The sequence below is a fragment of the Sturnus vulgaris genome, chromosome 2 (assembly GCF_052056855.1).
Source record: "Sturnus vulgaris isolate bStuVul1 chromosome 2, bStuVul1.hap1, whole genome shotgun sequence".
In the NCBI taxonomy this organism is placed as follows: Eukaryota; Metazoa; Chordata; class Aves; order Passeriformes; family Sturnidae; genus Sturnus; species Sturnus vulgaris.
The window spans coordinates 37,160,669-37,177,558 of NC_142244.1; the positions used below are offsets into that span (position 1 = coordinate 37,160,669).

The 16,890-nt window shown below is 37.7% G+C and overlaps 1 protein-coding gene across 13 annotated transcripts in view; it reads left to right on the top strand.

Annotated features, from left to right (window-relative positions):
- DLG2 (discs large MAGUK scaffold protein 2) overlaps positions 1–16,890 on the top strand; it is a 982,239-nt gene that overhangs the window by 15,727 nt on the left and 949,622 nt on the right. For all 13 annotated transcript variants that reach the window (XM_088159292.1, XM_088159294.1, XM_088159295.1 and 10 more), the window contains one exon: positions 1,308–1,439. In XM_088159292.1, the coding sequence (XP_088015418.1) occupies positions 1,308–1,439 (132 nt within the window). The remainder of the gene's footprint in view (positions 1–1,307; positions 1,440–16,890) is intronic.

Below are 16,890 nucleotides of genomic sequence, written 5' to 3' on the forward strand. Positions count from 1 at the left end.
GCCCCAGTGTGAAGTCATCTGGGTGTCACATCCCAAGGCCTATATTACAGGGAGTCATCATGATCCTGAACAAAGACAGTCAATCTTTGTATAGTGAAAAAGAAGCTTTCTTTTAGTTATTTAGTAAAAAAGAATTATAAAAGCAGTCTTTTTTGCCTTCTAAAGCATTTTACACTACTTTGTTTGAGTTTAGTCTGACCCTCTCCTAGTAATTAAATTTGCATTGAACTCTAATGGAAGAAGTTTAGATTGGGGCACTTGCTTTTAATTATTAATTTGGGTGGTTTTTTAAGTGTTTGGGAATCTTACTGAAAATTTGGTGGCAATACAATTGCAAAAACATGTGCAGATATCTCAGTGTCATACATATGCTTGTGTGCATTTCTGGAATCTAACTGGGATGGGGAGAAGGACGGATGAAGTCTGATTCTCCGTGTCCCTCTCTTTTCTTCTCTGTAAGCTGGTGATGTTTGGATTTCATGCAATTTTACATGTCACTCATCCTCTTGGCAAGTGACTACTCAAAGATAATAGCAGCAGGAGAAACAGAGCTCTGCTCCTCTGGGCTCTTAGAGAAAGGCTGGATTGCTCTCTTTGAGCCAGCACATGGATGAAAGTCTGCTATCAAAGCCTCATTTACCGAAGAGGTAGATAGCAATTTTATGTATTGAGGGAATAGAAAAAGCCAGCCTCACTCTTGGACACCTGCCTTTCAGATAGACATTTGTCATTCAGAGAACAGAGAACTGAGTGCTGCAGATGCAAAGCAAACACTTTAATGTCTTCTCTGAATATGTTTTAAGGCCAGTTTTCCTGCATGGGTATCCATAATGGTTATTGTCTATAATTTTGTAGCTTCTGCAAGTTGTAATTTGGTCCAGGCCCCGTAGCTTCCAGATGGTTTTGGATAAATGGAAGTTGAGCACTTGTTATAGATGCTATTCCAAAGATCATTTTTCCAAATGCATATGCAGTGTTGCATATGCTCTCATGACATATTGCTTTCTGTCATTAGCTGTAACATCACCATCCCTGGATGTTCCAAAGGCATGTGGATGTGGCACCTGGGGACATGGTTTGCTGGGAAACATGGTGGTGGTGGTTTGAAAGTTGGACTTGATAACCTTGTAGATATTTTCCAACCATAGTGATTTTATGATTCTATAAACATTTGCTGTAAATGTTCCCTATATATGTGCACAATGCCTCTCAAAATGTGTAGTTAACATTTGAGCATTTAGATAGTTTTCAGAGCCAATAAAGACATTGTTGTGCTTTGTTTTTTGTTTTTTTTTTTTCTTTTTTAGATACTGACCGAGCTTTAGTGCTGCTGGAAGAATATTGCAAAAAACTACGGAAGCCAGAAGAGCAACAACTGAAAAAAGCCATCAGAAAGGTGATGGGCATCTTTAAAAGCAGCTTGTTTCAGGCACTTCTAGGTAGGTACTAATGTTTAATACTAGGTGCACTCTCTTGGAAGCCAGAGCTAGGTCAGACCTAGTAACTCTTTTATTGGTCACTATTTAATTTGTGTTTATGGTGAAAAGCATGGTGAGATGATCCTTACAGGCTCTGAGTGGAAACTTATTGTCCTGATATTTCAAAGGTATTTTCTTACTTACAGAGAAAGAAAAGTAACAGAAACCTAATAGAAGTTAAACTATTGAATAGTTACTCTTAAACCTTGCTGCTTTTCTTTATTTAATGGAAGATACAGAATCAGTGTAGGATATAACTTTTATGTGGAGCTGAAGAAGAAGCAGCCATCTATCTCCACAGGTAAATGACCAAAGCTTATTGATTTCACTGGTACCAAGTAGCATTGAGTAATCTTTGTGTCTTTTGAATTATGTTTTTGTGAACAGTGTTTGCAGAGAAACTCAAAAATTAATTAAGAAAATTTCTCCAGGACACAGTTTGTCAGAATGTTCTCATTCATGTGATATTGCAGTGTATCTGATGGTATTGACATTGTAACAGATATATCACTCAGTCTTTCTTCCACTCACTTGAAGATCCCCATTTCATCTGGTAAATGATGTTAAAATCAAGCACTTGTTTTGGAGCTCTGTGTAAAGCAACCTCCATGAGTTATTACCTTCACACATATCCACATTTTGTGAGGAACTCATCTCAAGAGTGCATTGCCTAACACAAGGTATGTTTGTGGAGGCACTTATGGCTGTTTGAAGTATCAACTATGCTCCTTGCAGAGCTACAGTCAGGACCAGTTATGGAAAAATTTTGATTGTATGTCATAAAAGTGGAAGCACATCAATAATGCATTACTACTGTGAAGACAATAGAGGTCTGGGACTAGTTTCAGGAATTTCTGCAGCATTTGTGGAAGATGTGTATTACTAGTCTCTAACATTTCCTGTAAATAGAATTAATTAAAGTTAGTGCTATTTTACTTGCAACTTTTCTGAACTTCTTTAAAGCGATCAGCTTTATTTTATAAACTCTACATAATTTTAATTAACCTGCATGCTTTAAAAAAGGAAATAGATTAATAATTGAATTTACCAAATAGTTGTAAATAGATTTAGAAAAAAGTTGGACCTTTTCATATTGTTTTTATGAAGGTGACTATGGATATAGAAATGTGTACTGAAGAAATACACCAGTCACAGAAGTGACATTAGATGTACATTTACTTCTGCACTGCTTGGAAGTAGTGAGAATACTTCAGAATATTTTAATAACATGTGTGCTTTGTGTGTGGCTGCACTACAATATCTGTTGATGTATTACACATGTTAGAAATGAAAAAGTGATTATTGCTACAATAAGGTTGAATCCAAAGAAGAACTTACATATTTTGATTGCTACAGTAACAGATGAGGAGTATGGTGTTACAGAAAGTTAGCATTTTAATTTGTGGGCCTTTGGATGTCTTTTCCTTCCTCTTAAATGCTTTCTTTTGTAGAAGAGATTTGGGAACTGTGAGACATGTTCAAAGTCTCTCATTATTACATTTGGTTTGTTACTTGGTTGGTCTAGATTCTAGAACAATACTAAAGAGGGATCTCTCCACTGTGAGAGGAGACGTCCCACACATTTTCAGTGGTAGATGATGTTATTACACAAACAATAATGAGATTCTTGCCTAATTAGTGTTTAAAAAGACCCTCACTTCCATACCATCTGTTTTAGCTTCATGGTGTAGTTTCACTATTCACCTGTAAATCAGACTACCACACAAGAGAATACCTGAGGCAGAGCTTCTGGTCTCTTTAAGTTCTGTACTACTAATGTTCCTTTGTCTTTTATATTTACAGAATGTCTAATGGTCTTGAAAGTTTCCATCTTTCTGTTCCTGATTTTAATGAGACTAAATTTCCAGAGTCTGAGAATTCATTGCTTTCCAAAACTCTCTCATTTATAGTTGTTAAATGTTGGTTTTATCCAGTATGATTGACCTTTCAAATATTTAGGCTGTAACTACTAATGAAAAATGTGATTTTTTTTTTTTTTTTTTTTTGTACAGAATCCTTAACCTGGATGCAGAGGTGCACATTTTTACCAGGAATAAAGTTAACATAATTTTATGTGCCAAATTCAGTTTTTGTAGGTTCCACAGCTTCAGTAAAATTTGCTTCCTTTACAAATAAATTCATCCATTGTAACCATCTCTGTCCTTTAGTGTGGGCTCAATTCCCATTAACTTCCAAAAGGCTTTGAAAATCTGTAGGATGTCTTTAAATTGAGTATAACAAAAACAGATAAAGAAAAATAATAATAAGAGTCACTTCTCAGATCTAGTGTCATCTAGTTCCTTTTATTCTCCCATTTATGTTTGTGTGATTATGCTGATTTGATTCAGCCATCTTTGAACTTGGTTTCTCAATGTGTGTGTGACTATTTTTATCTTCAATGTGTTTCATAAATATTAAATGTGGACTACTGAACAGTGGGGTAACATAAGAGAAAGGAAGATTCAGTATTTTTCTTGCATATATTCTACACGTGCAAGAAGCCACTACAGTCATGTAAGGAAAAGTTCTGTAGGTGATTTACAGAAGGATTATTAAAGGATTGTCCTTTTACATTTTAATTTGGGTTCAAAAGCATTCCTTTCTCCCTTTGGGCTGTTCTTGTTGCTGGACTTCTTGCTAGAGTGGCTGTGTTCAGTGACAGCTGAGTTAGTTGCTAAAAGGCACATTTTCAAAATGACATGTGGAACTGCAGTCTCTGGAGTTCCCATTTACACTCCGGTGGCCCAAACACAATGCTTTTAAAAATCCAGCCCTAAGAGGAGGGAGGAATAGAAACTCTTCAGAAAGAGTGTGCAAGGGAAAGAACGTGAATTTAGATATTGACATTACTCTCTAGTTAATTCTAGATTTCTTTCACGAGAAGGATTTTACCAATTCTTCTGTGGGCAGTGAGGAGTTATGCTGTTGTAAGGATTTTTCATTTTTTTTTTCTTTTGGTAGGATCATCTGCAGCTAGCTGATAGTAAAATCACAAGGTTCTCTTAAATTGTAGCATATGTGCTGATGTGAACATTTTAAAAACCCTGCAAGGAAGAGGAAATGAAACCTCCAGAAATCCAAATGCCTTATTTGTGGGATTGTCTCATAATGGGGCATCTTGGAGACATCATGCTGAGATAAAAAAAGGGAAATCATGAAAGAGAGTAATAATACATCCAGTCATCTGGATGTGTCAAAGCAGCCAAACATTTCTTTTGTTCCAGATCTGTTCTTTAGGAAACTTAAAATTAATGATGCAGTACATAGTTTGGTACAATTTATTTCGAGAAACCTCTGCTATATATTTGTCTAGCCTTCATTTCATTAAGAAAAGTGCATGATTCCACAGCTTAGAGGGTGGTTCTGTGGAATGAGAATGGATAAAAGAGGTTTATGTCAGGGTTGTTTGGGTTTTTTGTAGATACATCTCTATAAAACATCATTTTGTTTCTAGTAGGAATTAAAATGCCACAAATAACTTTAATCATCTTATGCAGTATTAGGTAAAAACTAATCTCAATAGGTTTTTCTAAAATTCGGATAAACCCAATCTGCAGTTGGTGACGTATTTCCTGAGGACTTTGAAACCATGTCATGTGGCTTTTTTTCTCATGCTTGCATAACTTTTCCTGAATTTTAAAATGCCATATTTACAATTAAAATCTGCATCACCTTTTTTTTTTTTTTAATGGTATTGTACCATTTCTGAAAAATAATGCAGATGTTCTAAAAGTGCTCATCTTAAAAATTGCTGTAGTAAATGGTAGTTACAGAATTTACTCATCATCTGTGTCACAGCCTGCTCTTAGAGACTTTGGCTACAATGTTACATTTCCCATAGACCTGTTTTTTAGACTCTTCCTCATCCAGCTCACTTTTAAATAAACCTTGTTATAACAATGCATTTTAAGAGTGATCATGTCTTTTAAACTAAGTCAAAAAGGAAGTCAGATGATTTTTCTGCAATTACATATTACTCTTCTTTTAAAAGATTGTATAAATAAAGTGGAAGTATAACTCAATAGTGTTACATTAGTCTCCAGAATTGCAGAGATCTAGTTAAATCTTGTGTTCTTCCATGTTACTAGAAGATGCCTGGGACAGATAGGGTATATAAAGAGGATATTTCAGTGATCCAAAGCAAATTTCCCTTTGGTTTAATTATTCTAGGACATATGTATCTATTAAAAATAGCATAGTCTTTGAGAAATGCAAGTTTTATTATAGCTAGCATGAAGAAAAAAAAGAGTTTGATTTCCTATGGGTTTGTCTTAGTTTGATTGACCTTGGTGTCTACAAAGTTGTGAGGTGAGACTGACAGTTCTCTTGCACTTAGAGACATGGTTAAATTTCTGGTTAGTTTAAATATGAAAAAAACTGGAGAGGAACCTATCATAGGAGGAATGGTGGCCTGATGGAACATGTTGCTGCCATAAAAAGAAAGCTCTAAGTATGAAAAATGAGGAAGATTTTGATAGGCATAGCCAGGCATGTCAGCTAAGAATAATGATGAAAAATATCCCCCACATTATGTAGGCTTTAATGCTGAGAAGAATAATGTTACTGTTGATCATATAGGGAGAAGAAGAAAACATAGGAGATTAGTGGGAAGACAAGGAATTTGTTTAGACATGTTGTGTTTAAGGAGAAACTGTTTAATGAAATTTGAGAATAGAGGTAAGGAGGTGAGTCGGGACTGGGGAATAGGTGTATGAAAAGCAGGATATGTGATAAGAAAAGCAGACTTGCATCACAGTCCTGGGCTGGAGATGGGGCCTGGACCATAGCAGATGTGAAGAACAACTATAGATTGCAGAAAATGCAAAAATGGAATGCTGTTCATACATGGTAGTGCTGAGATTTGCTCAAAAGGCATAGAGATAATCTATTAAATACTGAAGGTTGTTACTGTCTGCTTGCTCCTGTGATCTGTCTTTAAGGAACACTGCTATCATATTTTTGGGCTTTTCTTCACAGCCACCAAGACCTTTTTTGTACTTCTTTCTTTGAGCAGACATTTAACATTCATGGCACCACGGAAAACAAGGCAATGTCCAATTTCACAAGGTTCCTGATAAAGCTGCTAGAATTGAGGAAATCCAAACAGATTATTTGGCAGTTGCCTTTCTGAGGTGAGGTGATGGTGACTGTCACTACTACCTATCTTTCTCAGTAACAACACTGAATTCCTCAGATGTTAATCCAGTGCAGCCAAGCCCGTGTCCAGCCCAGGGACATTAAGCAATGCTCTTGCTCAGGACCTGATCCACCATTCATGATGTCAAAGAATAAAACCTCTGTTGATTTTGCTTGCCTGGGATCATGTGTTGGGGTGATTCTCTCAGTGATTTATATTCAGACCTTGCCTGACTGAGAAATACAGATTCTTCTATAGTTGTATCTAAAAATATTGAAACTCTCCCTGACTATTAAAAATGTCAAGGAGCAAAAGAAATGTGCAAAACCTCTTCAGTGCTCTGTCACATTTGAGAGATGCTCTAATGACATCTCTGACAATGGGGAAGCCTGTTATTACTCTGCACAGAGTCCTACTTTCCCAAACTGGCATCTTTCTTTGTTGCAGCATAAATTACAGCAGAACTGAAATTTAAATTCAAGGGCAGTTTTTGTTTTGCCTGAAGACAGCTGCAGCTGCTTTTATTCTTGAAGTCCAATTCTCTTAGTAAGCAAATTTTGTGCTTTCTCTCAAAAGAGCTAAAGGTAGTGCTTGATCTTTGGGATGGTTTGAAGCTGTGTGATTTTTTTTTTTTTTTTTTTAAGAGCTAGGGGCTGGATTGCAGCCAACTGGAGGAGCTAACCCTTGCAATTCTCCAGTCTGGTCACAAGGAGTGGACCACTTGATAAAAGGAGAAAAAAAGGCAGATCTGTTTTTAAATGGTTTCTAGTGGATCTTGGCCCACTGCTGTTTTTGCTTCTGTGGCACTGCAATTTCTCCGGTGTTATTTCTCTCAATCTCTTACAATTCCTCCCAACCCATGGTGCTTGTGGATCCTTTGGAGGAAATAAGACTTCTTTGCTTCTGTCAGGTTGCATTGACAGTGGGCAGAAGGTCTAAATTGAGCTGGTGAGAGCTGGCAGGTGGATGTGCGTGGAGAAAGAAGACAGACATCGTATTGCTATAGAGGCATTGGAGTGAAGATACCCAGAGAGGGGGGTTTCACCGACTGACAGAATGGGTCAGGTTGGAATGGACCACTGGTATCCTGAGTGGAGATCACCTTTTCCAACCTCCCTGCTTAAGCAGGGCTTCCTAGAGCACGTCTCTCAGAACTGTGTTCAGGTGGCTTTTGCATATCTCCAGGGGAAGAGACCCACAGGCTCTCTGGGCAACCTTTGTGTTTTGCTGAAGTCTGAAATGTTACTCAGTTTTGCTTAGTTGTGTCTGTTATGGAGGAGCTGAAATATTTGTCAGAATTGCTTTAGTCTTTGGGACTTACTGGATGTTAAAGTGATGTCTTACTGGATAGAGATGAGCAGAGAGAGCCAGGGCATGGTGCTCCCTGTTCTTGCTGGCCAGCCTGGTGATGTGAGTAGCCAGCGTCTTAATATTAAATCTATTTCCCACCTTGAGTGAAGGTGTGTGCAAAGATGTGGGAATCTTGCATGGCTACCCTAAATGAGTTTTCATTTGAAAGAATTTAAATATTAAAAGCTTGTGAATTACCAGGAAAGACCTCAACCCAAAACCAAAGCTCTGCTACCTCTTGCATTTATGGGAGTGGATGCTGATGAACTCTAATAAATAGAAGATCCCAGCCCAGGTCTGTATCTGGATTCTCAGCCTGTCTGAGTACAAGAAGAAACAGATTACAGCACTGATACAACCTGGGTAATACATAATCACTTGTAATCCTAATGCTACCCTCTGCTTGTGTTTTGCTGCCTTGTAAGTCATGAATGATAACATTTACATCTCAGACAAGGAATTCAGAACCCTTGGAGACTTCTGTGATTTGAAATGCAAAAGCTGTACATTAGAAATAAACCATTTTTAATATGAGCAATGTGATATGTGTTGAGGTTGTTGGTTTTCAATATCCAGCAAGGAATAAAAGCTAGTTTTTGTTTCTGTAGGTTTTTTGGGGTTTTTTTTTGAGTGTATCTTGGCCATATGGATTCTGTGTATAATTAGAATTAATAAAATGCAGTTGCAGCAGCTGTTACTGTGTGGCTGCTGTCCCAATGTGAAGCTTTTCTTTCTCTTTGCATTAAATAGGGATAGCCCTTTATTGTTGGTTTGTGATGAGAACTAGAGACAAATTATTAAGAGATTCATTTAGATAATTTGGTTTTATTTTGAATAATGCAGTTTCCTTTTTCAGGCTGATAGAACATAAAAGAACAATGAGATAGATGATTTTCTTTTGGTGTTAAAGAAAGAAAGACTGGATTTATATCTTGCTAATGTGATTTGTATATCTACTAATAAAATGGAAGAAAATAATCTGGAGCAAGCTGTTCCATCGCTAATCCCAATGTTTATTTTTGGCTCTAAAATAGCAGAGCTTTTTTCCCCTGCTAATGTTTTGGTCTGTAGAGTCATTTTAGGCTAGACTATGATGTGATTTTTGTTCAGTGAATATAACTTTTTAAGAAATTGCATGGTAATTTTGAAATCACGGAAACATTTTAGCCTTGAAGAATGTTGTATCTTATGTTTCTCAAAGCTCTTATAAATGAGCCAAGTTTATTGCCAGTGCCACCACTGTGGATCTTTTGGAATTTCAGTACTCTTCTTACTTAACCCTGTGCTTCCAGTGTGGTGTGGGAGTCAGTGAAAAATACTAATTGGAGCAATTTAAGTGCAACTGGGATTGAGCACTAAACAGCAAGATGGATCAAAGTAAACTAGTTAATCTTAGATACACATACCTGTATATATTCGTGACTGTATATATGTCCATCTATAGAATACTTATATGAATTCGTAGATACATATTGTGGCAGGTAACCGTGGATATTGTATTTATCTTATACTTCTGCTGTAGTTTGCTCAGGTATTATTCTGTCCTTGGGACCACTGTTGAGTATTAAAGTGTGTCTTGACAAGAAATGCTGCAGACTGCATTGTTCATTCCTAGTGCACGTTGATTCTGTTGTGAGGTCCATTTTCTGTGGTCGTGTTTGTGTTCTGTCACCCCAATCTGTCTCCGAGATAATCATGTACTCTCTGCAAAGAAGACTGAATTTATGTCTTTAATTTGTTTTTTCCTGTCTTCATTTTGTCATCATAGTTGCGTGGCTTTGAATTTCTGCTGATATAGCTGATTAAGGCACCATTGCATAAAATCCCAGGCTTTAGAGATAGAAAATAGTTTTATAATAATTATCATTACATGTTGTTACATTCCGTTATGTTATTTTGTGTTATGCTGAAAGGCTGTGCTATTTCCAAATAACGTGAAAAGAAGAGAATTAGGTAAGTGATCAGAGGGCAGTGCTATAACTAAGCCAGTTTTGGTGAACAGAGTTGAATTGCCGTACATACACACAGTGTGATACTTCTTATTTATTTGACCTCAGACTTGTTTTCTTCAAAAATCTTGCTTCATTCAGTGTGCAGGAGGGGCAGGACTCAGCTCATGACCCAGTATTTAATTCATTGCTTTCCCATCATTATTTACTTTGTGACAGGTGCTACAGAGATGGTACTGAAGCCTGAGAAATAGAAGTGAAAACATCTTATTTTTAAGGCCTGATTGAAGATGCTTCTGGCTTGATACATCACCACATGCACCACTTCTCATGTCTGACCACAGCTCCAGCTGTAACAGGGAGTGTCACCATTCCAGCAAGACTGTCTCAGTGTCTCATTTGGGGCACTTAAAACATGAGGATCATCTGATGGATGATCATTTTTGAAAAATACTATGTATGTGACTTTCTCATCTCAGTGAGACTATCAGTAGGAGTCAGGGGTAGGATCTAATTCCCAGGGTGGCATTTAATGCTCTTAAACTAAAGAACCCTCAAGAAATCTTCTTATTGCTCTCAGCCTTTCAGCTCCTCAGACAAATGGTACAAAGGTTGTTTAGGCAGCTTTCCCAGAGCAGGGCCACTCTCTATACTGAATCAAGGGTCAGAGCAGAGGGAAAAGTGATGTGTGACCATACACCTAAAGTGTGACACTTTCTACCTTTGGGAGTACCTTGATAGCCTTATCAGTATTTTGGAGTTAATTTTCTGTAGTGATTTAAGCATGGTAAATAGAGCTTCTTTTCACAATTTCCATTGTGTGATGGTATTAATAACACATATTTTAAAGCAAGGTCAAAACTGTTGGACACTTCCACGTGAGCCTTTGCTGTTTGAGCTTTTAGAGATGCTGATGCTACCAAAAAGTGCTGCTTCCTTTCTCTTAGATCTGATTTTCGTCCCAATAGTTAGATGGTTTAGATGATTTCTACTGCAAAACTAATGGAGTATCTTTCCAAGCAGACAGTAATTAGATAGCAGAAGAAATCTAACCTAATTGCAGTGATACAGAGGGATAGATACAGGGTTGAAATATTTAGTGGCTATTTTCTCCCAAATCTTGCATTTTCTTGAGTTGTTTTTGATCTCCAGTGTTGAACTGAACTGTAACTTCATTCTTTTTCTTCTTTAACCGCTCAAACCAAAAGTTTTTTCTGTTTTTATTCTTGTTATTGTTTCATACCCAGCCTGCCTCTTGTGGATTTAAAATTAAGTTTTGTTGTGGAAGACTGCATTTCTTGCATTTTTTTAGTTGTATCTAACATGTAGCAATTAATTTACAGTTTAAATTTTGTAAATGCAATGTGGAAGACTATAAATATACTCAGAAACAAGTATCTATGAACTCAAAAAGTTAAAGTAGTCTAACCCTTCCTCTAAGTAAAGTTTAGAGTGACATCTTGTGGTTACACTGATTTCAAATGTATGTATCTGTTGGTATTATTTTATTTTGTTCACAGTAAGCATGGTGTTTTCTGTTTCAAAATGTTCTGGATTGCTCATCAGAAGTCTGTAATGATTTCCATTATGGTTTTTGGGAGATCAAAGAAAACATTGCTATGTGTCAAGGCATGTTGGTTTAGTTTATCTTTTACTGCATGAAGTTTATCCTATGTACCTGTGAGTTTCCAGTGTTTTGAACTCCAATTCAGGATGTTTTAGTGCTCTTCCAGCCATTTGGAATTTCTCAATAAGTTTTAATCAGCCATAATTCCAAAGCAAGTGGGAGCATAACATCTCTCAGTAACATCTGTTTTTGTCAAATCATTAACTGCCCAAAGATCTGCTTAGGTTTAGGTAAAGATAAATATATCCAGGAAGCTGGCATGGAGGATTTGTCCATGTAGGCATGGCCAAGCCCATTTCAGATCCATACTGCAGTGTAGTGTACATGCATGCTCTACTATGGATCAGCCTCCAAGATGTTGGATGGTGTAAATGCACCACCACCAAACTGTATCCAAATGCCTAGATGGTGCTCAGGCTACAGTTTTGTGCAGTTTATCTAAACGAAATAGAAACCTTTTCAATGGCAGGTGGAGTGCCTTAAAGGAGCTCGGGAAACCTGAGATTTGCTTTCACTTTTGGGAAGCCCTCTGCAGAGATGAACGAATAGTGGCCCTGCAGAGGGTTTTGGTTGGGGCCAGCAATGTACTACCTGGTTCAGTGTCTCAAATTAGCCATATGAAGGTCTTTTCCCATTCTTCAACATTAAAGAGGAGAAAGATGGTAAGAATCTGATAGCTCAAGTTTCAACTATATAAAATGTTGATTAATATTACCATGGAGCCCATCTGGCAGATTGAATACTTGATTGTAAAATTAACTGTTCAATAAAAGACGTTTGACCTTTCTAAGAAATAAATTCTATTTAGGATAAGTACTCATTAATGCATGTCAGATGAAAAGTCCCTCTAGCGCTGCTCCATGGTGCATCACTCGTAACATGTGGCCACAGGTCTGCTGTCAAGTCTTTTGACATGAGAGGCTGGATTCAGGAAAGGATTCTGTTTGTGAAACTCGGATTTTTGTTGGAGGTACTTTGGTCATGTGAGGATGCCAGCACTGATTGATGTAATGTGCTGGCAATGTTAAGGAATTTTAGCTTTGTGGTAAAGCACACAAGGAACATGAAATCCAAGAAGCCCAGCTCAATGATCCTAAAAGAGCCATCTGGTGACCTCATCTATTAATTTGATGCAAAAACAAAGACGTGACGTTTTCAATTAAGATGAATGTTTGGCTGCCCTGCCAGAATTGGTTTTGGTGGATAAGTAAATACAAGTTAAGCTGATAGTATAATCCTAGCACTGAAACTGGAAGCGCTAATGTAGATTGGGTGTAAAACAGAGCAAGTAGTTTGGAGGGCCTCTCAGAGCGGGCTAGCCTGTAAAAATTGTTTGAAGGCAAAGTGTGTTTAAAATGATGTATTTACAGGGATAATTCTGGATATTTCCTTGGTAAAGTGCCTTCACCTATTCCAACAGAGACTATTTCAATAGTAAAGAAATTTGTAGAGTTAGGTACCAAACTAATGCTGCTTTTTAAAACGCCTTCTTTTGTTGCAACAAGAAATGACTGGTGGTATTTCATGGCAAAAGAAAGCTGTCTGCTCTTTCTGTTTCATTTCTTTTACACAGACAGCAGTATCCTTGTTGCCCTTTTTGAATGGCTGCTTGGTGGATTTTGTCCTGTTATGAATCAGAATTTTCTCTAATAGTTTTCATCTGCCCAAGAAAGAATTTGGCTCTTCGTGCTGAGACAGCTGGATATTAAGTAGATTTTGCAATGGGAGACTGTAAAGAGGTTTCCCCATAATGCAGGACGTGAGGCTTAGATGACATTGTACAAAACACAGTTTTTTTCCAAATTATGTCTTCCATGTGGTGAATTCCTTGTACTAGCAGCAGATAACCCACTGATGCAGCCACCAAGAGAAATGGGGCAGAAACCCTGTGCCAGCTGGTGACCATTGCTGCTGAGTGTGGTACCCTGTACTGGGTGGGATATGTTGAAAATAAGGGCTCATCAGCTAGACAGTGTTTGGGTGGTGGAATAGCTGTTTGAGGGCTTAATTATTGAATCCTCTGAACTTTAAACAGCTACTCATAGCCTCTTTCAGCAGCATAAAGGCAAAATATTACCGTGCTGTGATCACTTATGTTACCTCTCTCACTTTGTCAGAATAAAAAGAAGATTCTAGCAATTCTGGCCCTGATTTTGTGCTAGAGTTCCCCTCACTGCAGTTCAGAGCTGACCTGCTGCCTGCAAAGTTCTCCAGTATTATTAACAGCAAATTTAAATGTAAAGTGGAGGTGATGGAAGAATAAGATTACCTGTAGGGTTTGGAGGCCACTACTTTAAGTAATTGCTATCTACCTGTGTAAATCCCTCTGGTCTGCCTTTTGGATTAAGTGTTCCTTACTTCTCTAAACCTCTTGTTTAATATGCATATATGTTGTTAAACAGCTGCTGCATCCTGTCCAGGAGTAAAAAAGGGGATGCATTTCAGTAGCAAACAAAGTGATACTTAAATTATCCCTTGCCTATTTCAGAGCAGCAGTATGGGAGTTAATTAATATTTTTAAAATGCACTGAAGTCCTTGAATAAGAAACACTATGGTTGTGCAAAGCATAGTTTGTTTATTTCAAGCTCTTACCTGGCCATTTTGACAATTTGCTAAATGCACTTGAGAGCACACAAAACTTGCTATAATGCTGACTTGATTTCTTTTCTTTAAATGGGAACAGAATCAGGACACTCTTTCCAAGAGTATAATAATTGCAGAAATGTAGGTGCTCTACTTAACCTGAGAAAAAAAGCTCTTCACTTAATTATCTGCCTGGCATTTTGCAATGGTGATAGAAAAAGGTTGTATTAACACAGTGCAATACAGAAAGATTTGCTAGATTTTATTACATATTCTGCTTGGTAATTTATTATGATTAGAAAGCCTAATTCTTGTGCTTTTCTTGTAATTATAGCAAGGTGTTTATAAGAAGGAGTTCCAGCTGCTTTTCTGTATAGTCTCATTAGATGTGAAATTAGAAAGCTTTTTAGACTATTAATTTTTGCTCATTACACAGGGTGCATAAAGCATTCTTAAATGCATTATGTGAGGTCAACATTATATTTTGTGAGTAGCTACAAGAGTTTACAGCAAGGACAATGAATCTCATAGATTTAGATGATCTTCAGAGGAAGGTCTCTCTGTTTTGAAGACTACATTTTAAAAATTCTCCTCTGGAATAGGGAGGTAACTAATATTCCCCATTCCATCACAAAGCAGTTTTAGGTATCTGTGTGTACAGTCTCCATTTGACACCTAAGAGTGTCTGGTGACAGTGTGTGTGTCTGAATAACACAAAAGCCTCCTGAGGAGTCCCATCCTTGTGTATGGTGCCCAGCTGGCCATTGCTCTGCTGGGACTTTTTTATGGATTGCAAAACCCAGCTGGTCTGAACAAAAGCTTTAGTGATAGACCCAAGACCTCACAGGACATTTGTGACTGGACACAGAGCTTAACTAAGGAACCCAAAGCTTACATCATATCATGAGATCATCCTGACTTTAGGCTGTCAGGCTCAAGTTATAATGGAAAGCATTGTCTGATTTCATTCTCTTGGAGAGAATTTATTTTTATTCAGTTTTGTTATCTTTGCTGTGGAAGATGAGATAGGATATCTACCTAGAGCAAAAGTGGGCCACAAAATGGCAGGCAATAATTAGAAATCAGAACATTTGCAAATAGGAGCTATTACTGATGGTAAAACTATTAATACTTACATGTCTCTGTACGTTGCATTGTTCATGATAAATTCTTTTACAAATCTATTAATTGCTGGAAATTATTTGTCTTATAGTTTCGACAAATGAATGTCTGTTAGATGATGCAACTGCCATCTATGGGACTTTCACTGGCAGCCTTGCTTTGGGAGGTACTTGTTCATAGTAGGAAATCTGAGTGATTATTATGGAACAAACCGGCTTCATGAACTGATGCAATAAGGATCAATATTTTAATGAGAATACAAAATCAAACTCAGATATTTTATTGATGTTTGACTAAACTTGCCATTATTCTGACCCTCTGTGAGAGTCCACTGATTTTATTTGTTCCCAGTCTTTAATGCCTCTCTGGAGAGGAGCTTTATATAAGGACATGGAGTAATAGGACAAAGGGAAATGGCTTTTAACTGAAAGAGGGCATGTTGAACCACAGAATCACAGAATACACTGAGTTGGAATGGACCCATCAGGATCATCAAGTCCAACTCTTAACCCTTCACAGGATATCCCCAAGAGTCATACCATGTGCTTGACAGCATTGTCCAAATGCTTCTTGAATTCTGTCAGGCTGGTGCTGTGACCACTTCCCTGAGGAGCCTGTTCAATGCCCAAATACCCTCTGGGTGAAGAAGCTTTTCCTAATATCCAACCTAAACCTTCCCTGACACAACAATAGGCCATTCACTTTGGTCACCAGAGAGCAGAGATCAGTGCCTGCCCCTCCTCTTCACCCTCAGGAGGAAGTTGAAGACTGCAATGAGGTCTCTCCTCAATCTTTTCCAGGCTGAACACACCAAGTGCCTTCAGCCACTCCTCATATGACTTCCTCTCAAGGCACTTCAACATCTTTGTTGCCCTCCTTTGGATTCTCTCTAAAATCTTTCTTATATTGTGGTGATCCAAACTGCACAAATTATTCAAGGTTAGATTATATATAAGAAACAAATTCTTTACTGTGAGGATGATGAAGCACTGTAACAGGTTGCCCAGAGCAGTTTTGGATGTCTCATCCCTGGGAGTATTCATGGTTAGGCTGAATGGGGCTTTGGACAACTTGGTCTAACGAAAGATGTCTCTGCCCATGGCAGCAGAGTTGGATTAGATGATCTTTAAGGTCCTTTCCAACGCAAACCAATCTAGGAGTCTGGGACCTGAGTTAGGAGCACATAAAAGCTTAGATAACTGTAATCAACACTTGTGCATTACCCACAGGCCCAAAGAAACTGAGAGTGAGATTCAATCCAAATAATTTGCACCACAGATGGCTTGGCTTTTACAATTATGGTTATATCCCTAAATGTAAGGGTATATCTCTTCAGGCAATAGAAAGAGATGGTGCCTTTGAAAGCAGGATGATCCTGTTTGAGCTGGTTAGATTGGCTGAATTGTGTACTAAGAATTCAGCTAAACCAGAACAACAAAAAGAGCAAACATACAAGAATAGTGAAAACAATTACTGGTTAAAAAACATGCTGTCTAAAAGTTGAGTTTCTGGATCGAACTGGCTTTGTTTCTGAAAGAACTTTATTTTTCAGAACAGACAGTCTTGCAGGAGAAGGCACCTTTTTTAGTTTGGATATTATACCTAGTTATGCAATGGATTTTTAGCATCCGTTTCAGTATCAT